This window comes from Dermacentor variabilis, chromosome 2, assembly GCF_050947875.1.
Source record: "Dermacentor variabilis isolate Ectoservices chromosome 2, ASM5094787v1, whole genome shotgun sequence".
NCBI lineage: Eukaryota > Metazoa > Arthropoda > Arachnida > Ixodida > Ixodidae > Dermacentor > Dermacentor variabilis.
The window spans coordinates 41,162,939-41,185,052 of record NC_134569.1 but is presented as its reverse complement, the minus strand read 5'-3'; the positions used below and the strand labels follow the sequence as shown (position 1 = coordinate 41,185,052).

The following is a 22,114-nucleotide window of genomic DNA, read 5'->3' as shown; positions in this document are numbered from 1 at the left end:
CCGTAAAGGCTACTCTACAATAGACCATATTCACACTGTCAATCAGGTGATAGAGAAATGTGCGGAATATAACCAACCCTTATATATAGCTTTCATTGATTACGAGAAAGCGTTTGATTCTGTCGAAACGTCAGCAGTCATGGAGGAATTACGGAATCAGGGTGTAGATGAGCCATATGTAAAAATTCTGAATGATATCTATAGCGGCTCCACAGCCACCATTGTCCTCCATAAGCAAAGCAACAAAATTCCAATAAAGAAAGGCGTCAGGCAGGGAGGTACGATCTCTCCAATGCTATTCACAGCGTGTTTACAGGAGGTATTCAGAGACCTGGATTGGGAAGAATTGGGGATAAAAGTTAACGGGGAATACCTTAGTAACTTGCGATTCGCTGATGATATTACCTTGCTTAGTAACTCAGGGGACCAATTGTGATGCATACTGACTGACCTGGAGAGGCAAATCAGAAGAGTGGGTCTAAAAATTAAGCTGCAGAAAACTAAAGTAATGTTTAACAGTCTCGGAAGAGAACAGCAATTTACCATAGGTAGCGAGGAACTGGAAGTGGTAAGGGAATACATGTACTTAGGGCAGGTAGTGACGGCGGATCCGGATCATGAGACTGAAATAACCAGAAGAATAAGAATGGGCTGGGGTGCGTTTGGCAGGCATTCTCAGACCATGAACAGCAGGTTGCCATTATCCCTCAAGAGAAAAATGTATAATAGCTGTGTCTTACCAGTACTCACCTACGGGGCAGAAACCTGGAGGCTTACGAAAAGGGTTCTACTCAAATTGCGGACGACGCAACGAGCTATGGAAAGAAGAATGATGGGTGTAACGTTAAGGGATAAGAAAAGAGCAGACTGGGTGAGGGAACAAACGCGAGTTAATGACATCTTAGTTGAAATCAAGAAAAAGAAATGGGCATGGGCAGGACACGTAATGAGGAGGGAAGATAACTGGTGGTCATTAAGAGTTACGGACTGAATTCCAAGGGAAGGGAAGCGTAGCAAGGGGCGGCAGAAAGTTAGGTGGGCGGATGAGATTAAGAAGTTTGCAGGGACGACATGGCCACAATTTGTACATGACCGGGGTTGTTGGAGAAGTATGGGAGAGGCCTTTGCCCTGCAGGGGGCGTAACCAGGCTGCTGCTGCTGCTGATGATGATGAGACGTACGCTTTGTTCTACAACCTGTTTGATCCATACTACTTCTCCCGTGAAGTCATCTACAGTCACGTAAGACGGATGGACAATGTCCATAGTGGTGGTACTGTCTCGCAGCACCCGGCATAGTTTACCATTAACTTGCAGGTCGTGACGACATGGGCTTAAAAGTTCCATATTCTCGCCTTTTTCTTCCACGTAGGAGAAAACTACGCTAGGCTTCCCGCAGTTTACTGCGATATGCCCCAGTTTGTGGCACTTATAGCATCGGACTGGTCTGAAAGATTCGAACTTCCTTTTCTGCTCTGTTTGTACGGTTTCCTCGTTTGATTTGTCCTCGCTCTTTACAGAGGGATTTCCCTCCACGTCTACAGGCTCCGGTCGCCTAGTCTGCGAACCCTTTTTGAACGGAAATGGTTTCCGCGGTCCATTTCGACCGTCGCAATTTCCGTCCTTGGCGTTCAGCTTTCTACGCGTTGCGTCCTCTTCCGCAAATTCAGCCGCCCTTTCCACAGTGATTACATTTCCTCTGTTTTGCACCCACTGCTTCACAGATTGAGGGATGCTTTTGTAAAAGGGCTCTAGACACATGCATTCAACAATCATGTCTCTGCTCTCGTACGCTTCCGCGCTTTTCAGCCACTCGACTAGGTTTGACTTTAAGCCATATGCAAACTCCGGATATCACTCGCTATCCTTCTTGCCTGTGCTTCTAAGCCTCTGCCGAAAAATTTCGGCTGCAAGGCGGTACTTTTTCAAAAGACTAGCCTTAACCTTTGCATAATCATATGCATCCCACGAAACACAGAACCTCTTAAAAACTTCTTGAAACGGCTACAAACGGTTATAGACGTCTTGGTCTATGATAAGACTGAAAATAGAATTTCTTCTAAACATAATCTCAGCACTTGGAATATGCTAGTATATATTCTATCTGCGGTAAAACCCACTACTAGTGTCACTAGAGTCTGTTTTGGTAAACGCATTCAGAATGTCTAACTCAAGAACTTTTCTAGATCTTTTTGTCTAAAAGTGCATAAAATGCCAAACGACGTGTTAAATGTGCGGTTACCGTCGGCCGTCGACGTTAGCGAATAAAAGACGCCACAGACAAATCGAACTCGTTGGAAGCAACATAAGTTAATTGGCTTTAATATTAAATAATTTCACACCAGAACTTCAACAATCAAAGGCGTGTTATTGTTTTCCATACAGGGCGCGTACACGACGCCTGGAAACCATTCTATGCTTGCGCAGCAGGTATTTAGAGCAGCAGGAGCGAAACGCCGGTGTTGCACAGCGCGGTGTCACAGAGCCACCGCGCTGCGATCACTTCGGCGGCACGATCCAAATTTGTCAGACATCTCATTCCGTGCTGGAAACACTGGGTGGCAAGAAGTTTGAAAAAACGGCCACTGCCGCCTGCTATGTCTCGGTCGTGGGTTCGTTATCCTGTTGTGCGTCATTCTAAGCCGTTCTGTACATTTATACTGAATATTAACTGGAGTCATTTAGCTGTGCTGATGCTGTGTGCCGTGTGTTTTGCATCAGTGCTTCGTGACATCGGCTGTATTGCGTGTTTTCGCCGACGGCTTACTACCACAATGGCGGGATCTGCGTTCGCCGCCTTCGTGTCTTTGTACGTCGCACGTTCGGATAACACTTTTTCCGGTAAGTGAAATACATTGCGCTTCGTTTTTCGTCAACAATATGAACATATTTAGGTGTTACCCGCGACAATTCTTGATATATGGGCTCTTCTGCCCTGCGAGTTTTCGTCATTACTTTTATACGAGGGTTCTGCTTGTGTTCAGCCGTTCAGCACTACCGCGCTCCACGACTTCCGCAACAACAGTCAGAACTTTGCCCTGCTTGTTGGTCTTTCTGGTTAACGTAACACGAGCAACCGAAAGGAGTACATTCGATGACGACGCGCTGGCTGTAATGCTGAACCAGACTGAACTCGCCCTATTTTGTGTCCTTTTGTTCTTACGTGTGCGCGCGCGCGTGTCAGTGACTATGCAGTTTGTAGCGTTCCCATATTATAGCAAAACAAAAAAATATAACTGCAGCGTTTACTTAATCTATACAATTCCAAATTAAATCGTCTGCTGATGTACAAATTTCACTTGTGTTTTGTTCTAAATAAGCAGCAAAACCTTTAACCTAGTAGGTGCTTCGTCTGGGAGTGAAATCACGACAGCTCGGCATTTATTAATGAATGACTGTGACTGGGTCACCTTATTTGTAATTGCAAATCTGCCGTTCAACTGACTTGATGCTATCTTATTTTGTCCCTTTCACTCTATAGACGGCTGGACATCCTTCTTGTACTGTACCTTGGCGCTAGCTGGATGACGGGACCTCATCATGATCACTGTAAGCCAATGTACTGTACCCTCTCTGGTCCTCCCAGTGCTTTTTATATGGGTTAAGGCCAGGGAGCGCTTCGTGGTAAAATACCTAGTTGGTGGCTCACAAACGGCCATTTTTTTGCGCTGGTCCATTATAAGCTGCCACTATTATAACCAATTTCTCAGTGCCAGTGTACATACACAGTTCTACTAATAATTAGTTTCCCTAAGCCTTACAAAATTTACTTGTAGGTGGTCATTGCTATGCAAGAACTCACAAATTAACTCTGCTGTGTCATAGAAGTATTCCATACATGAGTAAAAATTTTCTACAACAGTGTACATTACACCTTGCTTCCCTAATGCACAAATGTATTCAAGCCAGTATTTGATTAGTTTGGTATTCTAAATGTTTTCTGTGTGATTTAGTTTCTTTACAGGAACTTACTGTACAGCATCAGCAAGCAGTCTAATTTAAGATTTACGTGTGCTGTAAAACGTGTGCTTTGCCGCTAGAATTGATAAAACATGGGCCAAGGCTTCCATACAAGGACAAACTTCAATTTCGCTCTACCACCATCAGCACTTGCCTGGCGCTTGCAAAATGAATCGCATCAAGTAGCTTGTGCCAGACTGTTTTTTAACCTTATTGTGAGGAGATCACAAAGTGATCTGTGGAGGCGCCTGCGTCTGAGATATAGATTGCGCTGCAACATATGTGCGTGTAGAACAGGCATGATGCTGAGGGTTCCAGCAGTTTGCAGAGGTGCTATTAAAATTTTGTCATAACTGCAATTTTACCTGTGCTGTTTTTTATCACCTATTTCAATAGTATCATTGGAGGTGTTATCAGAATTTATCAATCTATTTGCTCTGGCCCATTAGCCTGCCACATTTGCCTTTATATAAGGTGGGCAATTATTCTGCATGGACCATTACTTGAATACACCTTTTTGTGTGCAGTGGCTTCTCAGTTGCAAGTCAGCATAGATGCTCAGAATTACCTGAGGCTATAGATACACTGATGAATTTGCCACCTATACGAATCACTTTGCACTTTCTCACGCAAACAGCATGTTAACACTTCTAAGTCAGTGGGCAATGTTATCGTTTGATCACATCATGAGATACTTTCAACTTTGTATGACGCATCATCCAAGGTGTTGCATCATTTGAGTGAGGTATTGCCCGAAGCCAATTAGGGTCACATGAAAATATATCAACAAAAGTGATTGATCCAGCTAGGAGTGTTGCTTTGGAACACTACTTTATCACCAGTCCTCCTTTGCATGCTACCTGCTTACTCTGTACTGCGTCATGTTTAAGTTTGAAAGAAAGGCAACAGCTAGGCAGCGCAAAATGCCAAACTTGCTTTTAGTTCAACAATATAAAACGCTATTTAACTTTTTAATTAAGTTAGTACATCATTAACCTGCAGAGTGAATTACTGTTTTAAACTGATTATGTTTTGCAGGAAGCTTCTCAGACTTGTTTGACAGGTTGATAAGTGGCTTTTTAGCCACAAAACACCATACAATAAATTAAAGGCTGACTTTGACTCTGCTATGCAACTTAATGACTATATGCCAGGAACAAGGTCTCTGAGTTGTGGCGCTGGCTAACACTCCCAGCGTTCTACTAGGACACACAAATACCCAAGAAAGTGGATGGGAAAACGACGCCGCTGTCGCTCAATTGGTAGAGCATAGCACGAGAAATGCGAAGGTTGTGGGTTCAGTTCCCACCTGTGGCAAGGTGTTTTTTCATCCACTTTAATTTCCATTAATTTATCGTTTATTTAATTTATTAAGCACAAGTAATTTCCCCTATGTTGTCCTTGGTGTCGGTGTTTGTTGGCGTCTTATGATAGGAATATACTAGTCATTTTAAACATCATCGCATACATACCTTAAAATACCCGTAGTTTAAGAGAAAGGAGTGCTTAAATTTATTTTTATTGTGAGCCAAACTTCTTACTTAGCACAGATTGCTAATTGAAGTTCCAATTTCAACATTCCCATTTCTTCCCTTGCCCTTTTTTTCCTGTTCTGTGCAGGTATTCCTTTCCTATGTCTACAAGAACCATCACGTGTGGCCTGTGACGGCAAGCTTTTGTGGGCAGCCAGTGCTCTCCTATGAAGGCTGGCCTACTCTGGCAGCGGCGGCAATCATCTTCAAGATTTATCCATGATCACCTTTGCTGCTATTTGTCACTCTTTTTAATTACACTTTCTGCATCTTTTCTAATTTATTAGGTAATAAAGTATGAGTATGTGACATGGTGTGAAGTTGATGCCTTGCTTTTATCATGTTTATCACCTTTTTTGCATGAAAAGCTCATCATACAGATTATGAAAAAAATAACAGCATATTATGATTTATCTTTCAGTTCTTGTAACATGCAACGTACGAGGAATTCACTAATGGATGGTATGCCGAAGAACTCGCCATTATTTCTGCGTGATGCTGTGCACGCATGTGGCGTTACCTTACAAGAGGCACCCAGAAAGTAAGTTACAATTTACTTTTAAATGAAGCATGGACATCAGAAAAAATATATTTATATTGCTAGTTAGAGTGGTTCGCAGAGTGTTTTTCCAGATGTGTACTATCCTTTATTTCTTAACTCATTGCAGCACAGTGGCTATTGTGCCCCCTGTAGCGGAAACCAGGATGTAATTTTTGCCTGAACTGCAAAATCACTGGCAAAATTTTTCTTTGCTAGAAATTATTTCAATTTGGTGGAGACCCAGCAGGGCGAAGTTTTGTCAATAATGACGTGTTTCACGCAGAGATGTTCTTGTTTAGGTCAATGAGTGAACATTGGAATTATATCAGCATACAATACAGATCTTGTTTTATTTGCAAAATAATTCTGAAGGTGGCATTCAATTGATTGGTCTAATTAAAAAGCACAAATTGACCAATGAGGCTGTACTACAGTATTCCCATAGTTTACATCTGGAAAAACTACCTCTGCATCACTTTATCCGACAATATAAACTTTTTTTTTCTGATGTCCATGCCTCAAAATAAATTGTAACTGTGGGCAAACGTCGTGTCACTGTAACAGCTGCTGCAAAAATTTGAGGGAATGTCTAATAAAAGTCTTCAGTTCTTGTCAAGCTGTCCATTAGCCAACTTTTAGCGTAACGTTAGCAGGGCTTACTGAAGTACTTCTAGACGTCCATGGCTACAAAATGTCTTGATCAAGACAGCTACTAGGCTTTCGAATTAGCCGTTCAAGACATCTTTTAGATATCAAATAGCTGCTTGCGTGTTTCGTGGGATCCTGCGCACTGAGTCTGGCTATTACTTCCGCAGCCTCACACGGCAACATAGACAGCAACCGGCGACCATGTACTCGGACCGAAGTTCAGCTTCTCGCAAGTCCTTTCAAAATTGCTTAGGAACAAGCCTATGTCGGTCCCGACCTCAAATGGCTTTAATAGCCTGTCCATGAGGTATGATGCTGCCTCACTTGATCGTCCCAGAGCCCCTTCACTTCCTTGAGACAACTCCAAACGTTTGCTTTCAAGTTCAAGTTGCATTTTTCTTAACTCGCGATCTTTCTCGTGTTCTTCTCTGTCCCATTCTTCCCTTTTCTTAAAAAGTTGTAACCATATTTCAATGTCTTCCTCACTGGCCTGTTCGGAAATTATCTGCAATAATTCCGAGTTTAGCATTTCCTTGCGTACCTATAGGCGCAGTTCCTCACCAACAATGAACAATTCGTCTCTAAGCAGTGTCCTTAACTCCGTGATTGCTGCTTTACTGCCTTGATCCTGCTCGCTAAACCTACCTACGAAAACACAACCTAGCTAACAATCAACAATCTAGCTTCTCTACTGTTCTAAACAGAACAACCACCAAGAAAAACAAAACAACCAAAGCAAGAAGCAAGCACTCACCGCAGACACAGCACCACGTCGCAAAGTCCATCCCACCGCTGCCACCAGTTGTAACGTATGGAGTCGGACATGAAATAGATGGTAGGTGGCACATGTCGTCATCCAATTACTTATCCACGCTGAGGACGTTGTTGAAGGGAGAGACTTGTTCTCATCGCGAACGAGGAATATGGGTGCAACTACGGCTGAGACATTCGCTCCCATTGCAGCCCGCCTGACGTGGCAGGCCGCACCTTTCTTTTTTTATCCAGTGGCCGGGATCATACACTCTGGAACATTGCTTTCGTACGAAGCAGATGGTACCTGTTAAATAGTGCCGTCTAAGGAAATCGCCTTTTCATGTATTAGTTTGATTCATTCTTTGTGCATAGCTGTGTAAGCGCCGAGAAAATGCGATTGTACGAAGTCATATGGGCGCAGATGTTCTGCCTGCATTGGTCGGCATCCGGCGCTGTAGTCCCCGTGAGCGAAAATTCCCGTATATATTGTGGGAATGCGTGACTCTCGCGCGTCCCCAGATATCTTGTTTTCCCCCATCTCCTGCAATCCCGCTTCGCCGCGTGGCCTGCGTGACGCCCGCGGCCGTCGATGTGGTTGAAGCGCAGCGCGAGAGATGGCGCGAGTGTTGCGCTGCTAACGCCGCCGACAGGCGTGGTTACTTGGGCGCCGCAAGACAAGGCGCGCTCTCTCTTGGATTCGGGATAGCAAGCGCTACGGACGTGCCGTGCCGCGCGTGCGCCGACCCATGCTTCTGCGAGACCGTCTCGCGTGGCCGCCTTGGAATGCGCCACCGTTCGCGTGACAGTACGCGCGAACGACCAGGCGTTGGGATCCAGCATGGGGCGAACATATTCGCTCGCTATCCGGTCGCGGTGAGTCGGACTTCTAGATTTGTCGCGCGCCCATCGGCATGTTTGTGGACAGCAACTCGGCTAGCAGGCATTGATCTATGAAAGGTGCAATAAGTGCCCTTGTGATTGTTTGCACTACTGTGTTGCCTTTCCTTTGTCCCAAGAGCACGGAGGAGAATCCCACATCTGGCTGCCCAACGTGGACCTCTTGGGGCATCGGACAATAGATTTAACAGTTTTGCTTCGTTCGAGACCTTTGTTTAAACCGAAGCGTAGGCCTAGCGTGGACTTTGATCGCTAGCGTCGGCGGCGGGCTTTCTTGAGAGAGGCGACGGTGGCTGTAGTGTGCTTGAGCTTGTCAACATGCTAAGCCTTTTCGCAAGTGTTTTTTTTTAAATGACATTCGTTGGTACGAGAGCCACGTGGTCTGCATCCTGGGAGAGCGAGGATTAGCGCCCGCGGAGCAGAGGCAAGCCTGAAGCGAGTGAGTACGGAAGCCTCGTGGGTGGTCCGAATTTCTTATGTATATAGCTTCCTCTATCTCTTTGACTCTGATGAAGTCGAAGTCGCGGCTCTGGGAGCCGGGTGGCCGCGGGCCACGGGTGCCACTACGGGCTGACTGGTATTGCGGCCTGGCACCGGGCGCTCCGACACCGTCTGGGACGTTGGGCGCCGTCAACTCGGATGCTGTGTGCACCAAGCGGAGTAGGACCACCTCACAGAGCTGACGTCTCCTCGCGGCTGCCTGTTTTGCGCCCATTCTGGGTGTTGTTTTTGGATGCCGGTTGTTGTCAGGGTAGCGACGCTTTAGGCCTAAGGCTTTACGAAGCTGCCTGTCGCACGTGGAGGGACACAACCTGGTGGACCGTGGCGTTGAGGTGTTGTACTTTGCTTCCCTCATTCTAGTTAGCCTCGTACGAATTGAAATTACTCGTTCGACTCAAGGAAGCGAGCTTCGTTCACGTGAACTTAGCATCTGAGTAGCTGCCCGATCTTTTGCTAGCCGAGTTGAACATCGCACCACGTGGGCGCTGCGCATGCAGAATTCCTCTCCCTTGCACTACTTTAGTGTGTGCCGAATGTGTTGAGTGTACGCAGTGTGAACGGAGTCACACCTGGTCTGCCTTCACCTGCACATCGTCTGCGCTGCTGCCCCGCACTACGATCGAGCCACACCGGGTGATGGTGATGCTGTGGCCAGTTCGGCGCAGCGACTTTGGCGGCCTCCTGCATCCAGCTCACAACCCTCGGCGGCGGACAAAAGAGCCGGCGGTCACCGACAGCTACGGCGGCTCTTGCCAGCAGGGCGCGTCGGCGCGAGCGACGCTTGCTCGTTCCGACTACTGCGTCGTCGTTTTCGGAGTCCTGGCCTGGAATCGTGCCGTCGACTCTGCAAAGCTGCTGCTGTGACCGGCGGACGCCAGCGGTGTACCCAAGGACAGTCGGCTCGAATGTTATGGACAGCGTGTGGACATTTCCTCGGCGCGGCCAATTTTGCATGTACTACCTTGTTCGCGAAGCACGCGTTGATGTTAGAGCGTGTGACATGTTTCGCCGGAATATGTAGTGATTTAAGGTTGGGGGATGTGGGGATGCGTGACTCTCGCGCGTCCCCAGATATCTTGTTTCCCCCATCTCCTGCAATCCCGCTTCGCCGCGTGGCCTGCGTGACGCCCGCGGCCGTCGATGTGGTTGAAGCGCAGCGCGAGAGATGGCGCGAGTGTTGCGCTGCTAACGCCGCCGACAGGCGTGGTTACTTGGGCGCCGCAAGACAAGGCGCTCTCTCTTGGATTCGGGATAGCAAGCGCTACGGACGTGCCGTGCCGCGCGTGCGCCGACCCATGCTTCTGCGAGACCGTCTCGCGTGGCCGCCTTGGAATGCGCCACCGTTCGCGTGACAGTACGCGCGAACGACCAGGCATTGGGATCCAGCATGGGGCGAACATATTCGCTCGCTATCCGGTCGCGGTGAGTCGGACTTCTAGATTTGTCGCGCGCCCATCGGCATGTTTTGTGGATAGCAACTCGGCTAGCAGGCATTGATCTATGAAAGGTGCAATAAATGCCCTTGTGATTGTTTGCACTACTGTGTTGTCGTTCCTTTGTCCCAAGAGCACGGAGGAGAATCCCACAATATTTAGGTATATGTATATGCCACACCTTGCTACATGATATGCGGTATATGCAGATTATATTGCCACACCATTCTATCGCCAAAGTTGCTCGCACCTTGTCTTTAATTCTTCAGAAAATTGTTCCTCGGAATTTTGAGAATGACAACCCACAAACTTCATGAAACAAAACGCCGACAGTGCATGGCTTTTATGTTAAATCTTCTGAAACTTAGATATTAAATCTGGAAAACAATAACAGAAGCCTGAAAACGGTGTAATTATTTGGGCACGGTTGTGCACTACCTTCGGGATAGGCCCACGCGAGAGGCCACGTTTCTACCAAAAAGTTCGCCTTCGTGCATAGCGTTCGCGGCAGGCGTTTCCCGGTAAACATTACCGTTACATAAGCTGCAGTTGCCGAGAATCGTGAGAAGCAGTCAGGGATCTTCTAATGCTAGCGCGTTCCACTCTTAAAGGCGAAGCTTAAGCCTCCCCCAATTTCTTGCTTAAGCGGGTCAAATTTCCCTGGAGCTGATAAAAAAAAAGAAACGTTGCCAACGTGCAGCCGTAAGGTTCTTAACGCGCACCTAGAGTTCCTGAAGCTGGGCTGCGGAGACTCGATGGCAGAACCAGGAGGCGGCATTTTTTTGCTACTGGCTTTACGACGACGCGGACAGCTGCTTATCGGAATGCCAGCCGCGTGCGATATGGGAGCCTCCCTACAGCATGCTGCAGTACAACCAGCAAGTGCCTGTCACATTCTAGACCCACTGTCTAGACCTAAGGTGTGGGCACCTTACCTATGAACCCGAACACTGACGCCGCAGTCGAGCAAGGAGTCCAGTCATGGCCTTTGAGATCGCGCGCGCAAAACCTGCGTGCGATCTCGTAGGCCATGGTTCAGTTGATAAAAGGCAGGCGTATCGATGTGGAGGTTGGAAATGCTTTTTTTTCACAATTTTTGAAGCAATCGGGTTTGACATTCCCCCTCGGACCAAGTGGAGGGGGGTCGTCGAGAGATGATGACGGTGCGTGGCAGGTTGCGTCTCTCCGCCACTTGAGATTCCCGCAGTGTTTAGCCCGCACGGCTCAGGCTGCCTCGAAGGCAGTGTTCACGGTAGCGCCCGCCGCGGCCTCCTTGTGGCCCCATTCGCGCATTACTGCGTTCCATCTGGGGCCCTTGAAAAAGTCTGTGCAGAAAGAAAAGAGGAGGAGAGTTACTCGATGCGGCTGGCCGGTAGTGCCATTTGAGGGACACTAAAAAGCAACATTAAATCAGTTAGTAAAGTATATACCTTCGGGACACTATTTCATTTGTGATCGTCAAATACCAGCGCGTAAAAAAAAAGGGACGAATGTAAAGAGACGTACACGTTCGTCCTTTGTTTCTTACGCGCTGGTATTTGACGATCACGAATAGCCAACTAGCCCGAATTTCAGCTCTAGTGTATTTCATTTGGCAAAAAGAGAGGGGCGGGATCCAGGGTAGCCTCGGAAAGGGCGGTCCTCCCGGAGTTGCCCTCTGTATCTGCCAGCGGAGAAACATTTGTTGTGATGCTTAGTCCGCGACACCTTCAGTAATAATAAAAAAAAAGAGTTTTGGCTCAGGACGAGTTCTCGAAACTCAGTATATTTTTTCTGTGGTCATTTGAATGTAATGTAGACCACTTTTGCCAGTAAGCAACGATACCAGTAGAAGCAGTCAGTCTGTGCATTTTAAAACGAAGCTTTTATTGCCTCTTCGACTTTTCCACCAGTGGTGGTGGTGCTGCTGCTGCGGCTGTCTCGCATGCCGCGTCGGAAGGTGATTCAGAGCGTAGTAGAGAGGAAAGACGACGCGAGAAACACGTTTGGACTTTTCCCATCGCGTCGCATGCGCTGAATGCCCTCTGGAGCTCTGGGCGTCGCCACATTAGCCTATTGACAGGTGTAATTATCCATCAACTCCCCCCCTCCCACTAATGCATTGCAGAAACTGCAACGCTTACCCTTGTACTAACGTGCAAGTCCAGAGGGTACAGAGAGGAGGCACGGAGAGCAGGCAGAGAAAGGGTAAAACCGACACAGTTGCGAGACAAGTAAATAACAACATTGCCATCCTTCGTTGTCACTCTTCGCTCGCAGTTCCCATTCAGGGAAAGGGGGGAGGGGTATAAACACCAGGCAACTTTGCCAAGAGTGGCACGTTGGGCTAGTTCGTGGAAGTTCATCTTGTATTAAGAGGAGGTTACTGCGCTATAAGCACACGGACAACAGACGTAGAAGTAGACAGGACGCGCGCAGACTCACAGGACGTAAGCAGTCTATTCGCGTCCTGTCTACTTCTACTTCTGTTAACCGTGTGTTTATAGCGCAGTAAGCCCCTTACAACAAGATGAACTTTGCCAAGCGGACAACTGACGCAAAGCCGTATTAAAGGGAAGTGTGAAAATTAAATGTGAGCCTGGCCACTACGGAGTCCCTCGTAATCCGATTGTGTTTTAGGCATGTACAGCTCCATAATTCAAATAAAGTTTAACACTTCCGCCACGACCCGATGTGCCATTGAGGCAATGAGAATGCTCAACCCTCTCAGAGGTTATGGACATTGGCGCACAACAACGCCTCAAGTAAACACGTCTGCGTTCTGTGTACTACGCGGACAAACACCAGTAGTGCACCACGCCAGTTAACGTCTAACATCAACTCACCACTATCGTATTGGGCTAAACGCTGAAGAAATTAAACATTCGCCGTCAACATCACTGATAATTGTCGTCGATCAAAGCAAATAGCACAGAAAGCTTCGATTACGTCGATTCCCACAGTGTGCGGTATGCGCATATTTTTTTCTCTCTCGCAAATTTCAGTCGACGTGAAGTTGTACAACTGCGTCTGCTTATTTTGAATGCTAAGAGCCAATGGAAGAATGTTAAGTAAATAAACATTTGTGTTCATTCGAGTTACATGTTGGCAGGGGTCAAAGTAACAATGCGAAATAGTTGCTTTTTTTCCGGTGATGGTTACATTCTTTTTTGTATTTAGTAAGCGCCTAATGTAACTTAAAAATATTCTTTTATGTGTCTTCGGCAATAGGTAACGCTTGTCGCCATACTGGGTTTCACGATAGGTATAAATTATTGACTTCAACCCACGATATTTGTGTTATTTGCTGCTACAGCGGTTTTTCATGCTGCGATAAAAGAAAAAAAAATGTTGCTGAAAGATCGCCGAGAGAGCTAGTTCTTTCTTGTGCGAAAGAAGGCCACTGGGAAATATTACATAAGAAATGGCGAAATTTCCATTGGAAATGAAGTCGCGAAAAGGCAAGACAAACCTGAAAATCATATCTTCGCATGAACACCGAAAATGTGCCCATTAATCTTGATAATTGAAACCGATGATGACAGTTATCTATGAAGTACTGAAGCAAGTACTTGAGTAGAGTAGCAGCAATGCGTCGGGCAATATTGAAGGTGTTAAGATGGCGAGACGTAGTCTGGGGGCAATGGATAGGCTAGTTGAAAAGCAGCAGCTTGGTCTTTCAAGGGGCGTTAGAACCTCAGTAGTTAGGTGTAGGCGTCGTCGCGGTGGTACACAAAACTGGCGCCGCCCTGTGTGTGTGTGGTCGAGGCGTCGAAAAAGGTATCCAGGCGTCTGGGGCTTTGTAATCTGTCGGTGTGGGTATTAAAAAGAATACTAGAGGGAAATAAAATATAAGGGAAATTACGAAGTGAAGTCGGCGCCGATCTCATTTGTATATTCTTTCTGACAAGGACCCAGATTCCGGTAATATCCCGTTTCAATTCCGCACTTGTAAGAGGTGCAGAAGCCAGGTACATCCAGGAGCATTGTTATCTCAATAGCTTGTTTCAAAAGACGTGTGGCGGCTTAGCGCAATGCTCGCGGAAGGTAAAAAGTTGGAAGGCGATACAACCGGTAGCTGAAGAAGATGAAAGACAACGCCTTCTTGAGTGAAAATGGGGCGGAGTCATCGCGCACGGCACTCTATCGCGTCATTCCTTAGCTTTGGACTGCTGAAATTTATTGATTGCACGATATTCGGGAACGGCCCACATGTGGAGAGTGAACACGCCTACGAGGGCGGCCTACATTTTCAGACCACATTATGTGGCCTAAAAATGAGGGCCGTTCCCAGGGTATATGGTCCACCTACCCCAGGAACGGCCCATATTTTTAGACAGCAATACCTTTGGGCATCTGCCGCAGCTTTAGACTGCACATACCCACGAGAACGACTTTAGACTGCACTGCCTTCGGGATTGGTCAGCATTTTTAGACTGCACATACACATGGTAATGTTCCTCATTTTCTGATTGTACTACTTTCGGGATGGGCCCACAGTCTTGGACTGCACTGCTTTTGCGATTGGCTCACACCCTTTCACTGCACCATCTTCGGAATCGGCCCTCTTATTAAAACTGCACGCAACCGTCGGGATCGGCCCAGAATTTTAGAATGCACTATCTCCAAGATCGGCCCACGAAACAGGCTAGAAACAGCCGATACGGAAATGTAGGAGTAATTTGCCAAGGAAGACACTGCCAAGAAAAAAAAAGTGAGTTGTTGAAACGAATGGAAGACTGCAAACAAAGGTTAAAAAATGAAATCAGCTCGAGACAACAGCGTAAATTCAAGAAGCATGGGATGACGCTTACTTGTGTTAGGCTTCTTGAGCAGGTCTTCGAAGTACGACATCACGCAGATCACGAAGTACACCTGGGAGGCAGTAAAATGACATTTCAGATGCCGCGCGCACTGAGCTGTCCGAGCATTATTCACTGAAAGTCGCATTAGGTCACGACACTGTACGACACCGCTAGGCGATTTTTTAGTACTATCGCACTCACGACGTCACCCTGGACGCAGTCCTTGCAGGAAACGCAGCTGCTTGTTCTCTGTAAATCTAGATGTATGCATACACCTTGCACAATACTTTCTCTATCGGCTGGTGAAGGCAGCAACCACGTGAGACCATTTTTACGTGATGAAGCTTTTGTGATCTGGCTTAGCACGACTTGAATCGCAATGAACGACAGCTCGCTCATTGAGCTTATTAAACATGCAGCTAGGGCACTGATTTGAACAAAATTATCATCGCCTTTTGGCTTGAACCTGTGACCGAGCATCATAATTCTTACTTATTTCACCTACGCAAATAAACTAATTTCGCAGAGAAAGCAGCCTTTCGGTACGATTGTGATAGTTGTTTTAGTTAGTTCGCAGAATTGTTAAGGGTGCTGAAACAGCCAATCTGGAAGAGTTTGTCACGTTCCTCTGCGTAGAAAGAGCGTGAGCCGCTCACTTTTGTTTGTTTGTTTTATACTGATAGCCCCAATAGAAGACCATTACAGGAGTAAAAATACAGGTCAAACAATGACAATCATTTCACCTGCATCTTTCGTACCCAACGTCGCATATTTCACTTAAATTTTATTGAAGATATGCCTAACATATATATAGGCGCCAGTTGATAACCATGACATGCACGAGACACAGAGATTCATCGAGGCAACTGTGACAAACTGACGCATAATCAAAATTGACATAAGTAACGCAGTTCCTTGTCATGGCATAAATGTCTGCGCAAACACTGCTCCGCGTAAAACATAACTCAGGATTAAGCAAACTCGCAGATGTACTAGTATAAGTTGCTATTTCAAGGAAAGCGTTGCCTGAGAGGACATATCGAAGGCACGCATGACACATAAGAGGGTTCAGACAGCAGTCTTGACGACTGAGTGCTAATGACTAATGCTGAATTACAATGGTGGACCCAGAGCGGTCTGAAAGCACGGCCACAGAGCGCCATCCTCCGGCGGGGAGCCCTCGCTTCGAATCCGCGTTTGGAACGCTTGCCCTGCAACCAGAGCGAGCAGGGGCACATACGCATGCGGAGGTACCAGAATTGCTCGAGCCGAAGTGACACTTTTCTGTGTTTGCGAAGGACACATGTTTTGGCCTCACTCTCGCGGCATGTTTGCGTTAGGAACGGTCACTCCGGTGCGTAAAAACTCAAATGAGAACGTTTGAGCGATGTCTCTTTACATTTTCGTGTTAGCGGCGGCCTCCACTGTAGTGTTCACTAGTTTGGACTTGGTTCGGCGAACGGAACAGATCGCTAAGATTGAAAGCGTCTGAGGCAACTTCATCACCCCACGAAACCGAGAAGCTGCTTTTCTCAAGGAAAAGTATGTCAATAGGGTCAATATGTACCACTGGGACATTCTTTTTTTTTCCGAGCAGCTTAAGGGCCGTCTGTCCGTCGGTACGCAAGAACGAGAATTAGCGCGCTTGCTGTGGGGAATCGTCTGCGCTGTCTTATTACGCCGTCTGCTACACAGACAATCCAGTCAACGGCTGCTGGAGGAACTAGCATCACGCTGATTCGGGCGGAACGTTCTGGACTCCTCCGCGGGGCGATCTCGGAACGAGATTAGCTCTCGATCTGCCATTGCAATATACGATCGCTTCCGTTCTGCCATTAGAACATACTTGCTTCAAAAAGGGTAGAAAATCTTGATCCGGGAGCGCTCCAGATCTGCCATTAGAATTCAGCATACGTAAGTTTAACTTGCTCTCGCAAGTTAAAGCCGCGTGAAGCTGATAGCCATGAGTGGTGGCTGGGGGTGCGAGTGTACAGTAATTTTATAGGCTTTGCTGTTAATAGTTATGCGAAGCAGGTCTCGGAAATTGGTGGTTGTTTTCAGGATACACATGACCTGAGACAGACTTTGGGCAGGAGGCTTTGTTCCATCGCCCAAACAAATTTTCTGGGCTAAAGGAAAGACTTCAGATTTGTAGGCTCAATGAAAGCGTTGCTAAGTCCGAAATTTACATGGACCAGGGGATGCACCTACAATGCTTTTCCTTTTCTCAATAAAGTTTTACTCTGTCTCTCTCCAAAATTTAGCTCTGCCAGACTTTTTTTCTGCTTTCTGTGGTGTTGGACATACAAGAAATACGTCAAGAATGAATTTTCTGCGAACGCACCTAATTCGCGTCTTAAAGGATAAACGCCGAACCTTCGTCAAAGGCCGGTGTATGGTGAAGGTAAACTCGCGGACAACTTTCTTCAGCAATGAAGGGAACGCTACAGAGGCAGAGCGCGCACAAATAAGAGCGCTCCTGAAACAGGTCCCACATTTTCACTCGCGTTAGTTTAACCATGGAAAAAGAAAACAGACATCTAAAACAGCAAAATAAGACGAAATACACCACTGATCAAGTGTTAATTTGAGTCATTAAGTGACTGGGGTGATGAAATTGCCTACCCAATGAGAAAAAACGTCCGTCCGTTCCTCCGTCCGCCCGTACCTTAAGTGGCTTTTAACATAGGGCCCACATCAGCGAGCGAATTGACCTTCGTGCTGCCTCCCGGTTCAAGGCGAACTAATTAAGTGGCGAGAACACAGCGCGCACGAAGCTATCAGCACTCACCGCACTGTGTCCCCATCGCACATCGCTTTCAAGATAGGGGCCCGCGCCACACGCAGCCGCCACAGGGGTACGGTTTGTCACGGTTGATAATAAAGAGCGATAACGGCTTATAATGATCGGAACGTCACCAGCGCACCTAGCGCCGCCACCTGCAGCAGTTTGCTTGCCTCATCGATTCACCTTGCGCTACCGTTCGCAGCAGTTCGTTTCGCTCAGCGGCGTCGTTTATACTGGTAATATCAGTTTCATAACATTGATAATGACACCGGGCTGCGTGGAGGTGAGCAAGTGACACAATGCTTACGCATACTTAGACAACTCCCAGAGCAGTTTCTGCGTGGTTGTTTTTTTCTGGCGTTTGTCTTTTGCGTTTGAAAAATGCGAAACTGATGCACGTGGAAGTTCATCCCAGAAACCGAAAGCACGGTCAAACTGTGGCACATGTGCAGAAGCTCTGCCCTGTAGCTTTCCCTTCATTGCTACAGAAAGTTGTCCGCCGGCACAGCCGACAGCTTGAGGAGACACAGGAAGGTGGCTCCGGGCCATGTCCACGTTGCGAGCCTTACGCAGAGCTGCTGCTGGATCTAAATATACCCCGATGACATGACAGCTAGCTGCCACAATATGTGATATACCCCGATGACATGACAGCTAGCTGCCACAATATGTGATATACCCCGATGACATGACAGCTAGCTGCCATAATATGTGATAAACAAACTGCTTGATTCCATAAAGATCTGCAGCGGCACTTGTGTCGCTCTCTCAAGTCAACACAAGAGCCGTTGACCTGTAAATGGAACGAAAATGCCACACAAAGAGCTTTGATTGGTTGGAGAACCACCAGTAAAGATGTGTGGGTCATGTCATAGTAATGCTGGGCGATATGGCCAAGGGCATTGTGGAGGGTACTAACCGGAGGCACATTCATTTTAGCACTGATCGCAAGCATAGTTCATTCGACGTGAAAAGGCAAGAGTGTCGAAGGTGGGAAATCAATGGTATACTAGGTGTGGTTACTCGCCCATGAGTACAAATAGAGATGTCTTCAACGGCCTGTCCGAAGCTGGAGTTGGCGCATGTTGTAATGCGGCTTAAGAGAGGTGTTTTAATTAGCGCGAATAACGTGACGGAGACAGACACGTACCCAGGATTTTTTTTTTCGGTGGGGAGGGGGGCAATCCAAAGTAACTTTTCTAGGCAAATGGGGGGGGGGGGTACCTTTATTAGTACTAATGTGAATAATGCCCACCATTCGTCACAAAGACGTGTAAACTCGCAAAAGAGAAAGGAAATAAGGTGTATATCACAGGTATGCCTGTGAGATACACCTCTCCTTTACTTGGCAAACAAGGAACCACATCAAATGGACTCGCGCAGGGAATGAAGCGCAGGAGGAACACTGTCAAGAACAAGTAAATTAGCGAAAATGTAAAATAAAGGTTTGTAGTAACTTTTTTTAACTAGCTCCGCAAGAATTCTAGAGAAATATATATTTGCGGAACAATCACTGTTATTTTGGATCCCTCGTTTTGCTGCTCTACCAAGTGGCAAAACCGACTCGTATAGTTATTTGGGAAGTTGTGTAACGATGCATGGCCGCCAGTTCCGTACAACTGCGTAGAGCGCAGGACGCTGCGGTTCTAGACGTACTGCGCCCACCGCAGAAGGTTAGAAAAACATCCACATAAGCACAACAAAGAAGTAGCTACGTCAGGCGTCTCGACTGATAGCTGTACAAGCGTCATTCAAAACACAGTAATTGCTCTGTACTTCCGGCAGAGTTTTCTCTACTTCCTTTTTAAATAAAAACACGTTGATCCATAAATATTTCCACAAAAAACGGTTAAATTTGTTAATTTTCGCTTTTTCTTCCCGTTTGGCTGTTGCCTTCGCTCTCTCCCTTAGTAGATCGCTTAATTTCTCAACTCCTTGCGACTCGTGCTTCCAGTTACCAGTTTTGCACGTAAAGTTCTGTACAATTAGGGAAAAATCAGGCGAGCTAACGGGTCACAGTCATATTGCTTATGGGCTTTAAGGTTATTGTAGGGTTTGATGATGGACGCTGTTTCGCATGGTTTTATTTTCCACCTCATCTAACCCATATCGCGGTTGTATGGTTCCGATGATCTACCAACGTCGCCGCGAGCCATCATTCGAGTAAATAATGAAGCAAAATCAAAAGTTATAAGCAGCTGGCGTTTTCTCCGCCTGCAACTCGTCCCACGAGCATGCATTAGCTGAATACGAGCCGACTCCCTTTCCTGGTCCCTGGATCAGTCTAAACAAAGAAGGTTGAACTAACGAAGCAACAGTGATGCGCGTGACCGTTGAATAGAGGGTGACAACTGAACGCATTTCGAGTTAATCGCGTGGGCACCCAATCGATCAGAAAACTGGCCTTCACACCGCAGGAGATGCCGATAACTACCGCCATGCAAAAGGAGTGAAAATTATAATGTCTCTTAAGATCTCTCTTAAAAGGCGAACGGCGAAAGCCTACTCTTCCTCCTCTTATCATTCGCCTCTTTCTCCTTACATCTTCTCTTTCTCTTCTTTCTTTTAGTCATTACTGCTCACTACTAAGCATTTCTAGTCATTTCTAATCAATTGTGGTCATTACAAGCCGTGGTTAGATATGTTGGTCATATCATAGTCATTAGTAGTCATTACAAGTCACTTCAGTTATTATTAGTCATTACTGGTCATTACTAAGTATTTTAGTCATTTCTAATGAATTGTAGTCGTTACAAGTTGTCATTAGAGATATTCGTCATTTCATAGTCATTAATAATCATTACAGGTCTTTTCAATCATTATTAGCAATTACTGCTTACTAGTAAGCATATTTAGTCATTTGTAATCAATTGTGGTCATTACAAGCCGTCGTTAGACATATTGGTCGTTTCGTAGTCATTACAAGTCATCAGTAGTGATTTTTGTGACTACTACGCATTACTAGAAATTTCTAGTCATTTCTAATCAATTGTGGTCATTACATATTGGTCATTTCGGAGTCGTTACAAGTCATTAGAACTCAGTATTAGTCATTACTAGTCATTATTAACGTCTACCAATCTATATTACAACGTTATCATTGACTAACTGTCACTATCAATCATTTATCATTCTTTAATCTGTCTTCATATGGCGTGATGACGCTTCGGCGGACACTCCGGCGGTCAGGTCTGCTGACACCAACTTCACCATAAGCCTAGAAAGGCTTTCGCCTTAAAAAGGCAGCAAAATGTTGACCGCCGAATAGCTGTCAAGTCTCAGGATTGATTGGGCGGTGCTTTGGGAATGTGTGTGAGGAGTGGTGGCGTGAGCGGGAAGTGGGAGGGGGGGAAGCCGCTTAATTTCAGCCCCCCCCCCCCCACGGGTACATGCCTGGACGGAGATGAATACCAAATGTTTCTTGTGAGCTTAACACTTCAAGTGGCAGGCATCGCGCCTCATTCGCATTGCACTAAGACAAATTTACACATCATTTACTAGGAAATGTCGTGCTTAAGAGAAGAAACTTAAAAAATGAAATTAATTAAAAATATGCAGACCCCACGCACTGTGGGAATCGATGTAAGCGAAGCTTTCTGTGCTGGTTGCTTTGATTGATGATAATTAGCGGTGATGGTGACGGCGAAAGCTTGATTGTTTCAACGTTTAGTCTAAGACGAGAGTGGCGATTTGATATAAAATATTACCTTGCGTGCACCACTGCTGTTTGTCTGCGAAATACACAGAACACACAGGGAAAGGTGTTTGCTTGAGGCATTCTTGTGCACCATACTTCATAACCTCTGAGAGGAATGAGCATTGTCATTGCCTCACATGGCACATCGCATCGTGGCAGAAATAGTTGAATTGGATTATGGGGCTGTAACGTTCCAAAACCACAATCGGATTATGAGGCCCAGCGTAGTGGCGGACTCCGGATTAATTTTGGCACCATGATGTTTTTCATCGTGTCACTAAGCCCGAGTGCATGAGTTTTTTCTGTTTCGGCCGCGTCGAAATGCGGCTGCCGCGGTCGGGGTCAAATCCGCGATCTCTAGCAATGCCATAGTCGCAAAGCTACCGCAGCGGGCGCACAGGTGTTGATTGGACATTCGACCGCTTCCGTAGTGTCGCCGGGACCCTGCGGTGCGCTTTAATTAATGTGGCTCTTCTTCTGCACGCCCTTCGTAATCTTCACGCTTGACTTATTTGCACGGTGTTTATTTTTCACAAATAGCAGAAACATACTGTAATGTACTTTGAACTTAAGCGTATCCA

At 46.5% G+C, this 22,114-nt stretch overlaps 1 protein-coding gene and 1 long non-coding RNA gene across 4 annotated transcripts in view; one reads left to right on the top strand and one right to left on the bottom strand.

Annotated features, from left to right (window-relative positions):
- Positions 1 to 883: 883 nt before the first annotated feature.
- On the top strand, positions 884 to 5,800 carry LOC142571687 (uncharacterized). The gene is made up of 3 exons (XR_012825921.1): positions 884 to 2,840; positions 3,481 to 3,548; positions 5,580 to 5,800. It is a non-coding gene; the product is annotated as an uncharacterized LOC142571687 (long non-coding RNA).
- A 5,526-nt stretch (positions 5,801 to 11,326) lies between these two features.
- The window catches only part of LOC142571686 (uncharacterized), a 50,013-nt gene continuing 39,225 nt past the window's right edge, over positions 11,327 to 22,114 (bottom strand). For all 3 annotated transcript variants that reach the window (XM_075680219.1, XM_075680221.1, XM_075680220.1), the window contains 2 exons: positions 15,058 to 15,118; positions 11,327 to 11,589 (listed from right to left, as the gene is read on the bottom strand). In XM_075680219.1, the coding sequence (XP_075536334.1) occupies positions 11,489 to 11,589; positions 15,058 to 15,118 (162 nt within the window). In that variant the 3' untranslated portion in view covers positions 11,327 to 11,488. The remainder of the gene's footprint in view (positions 11,590 to 15,057; positions 15,119 to 22,114) is intronic.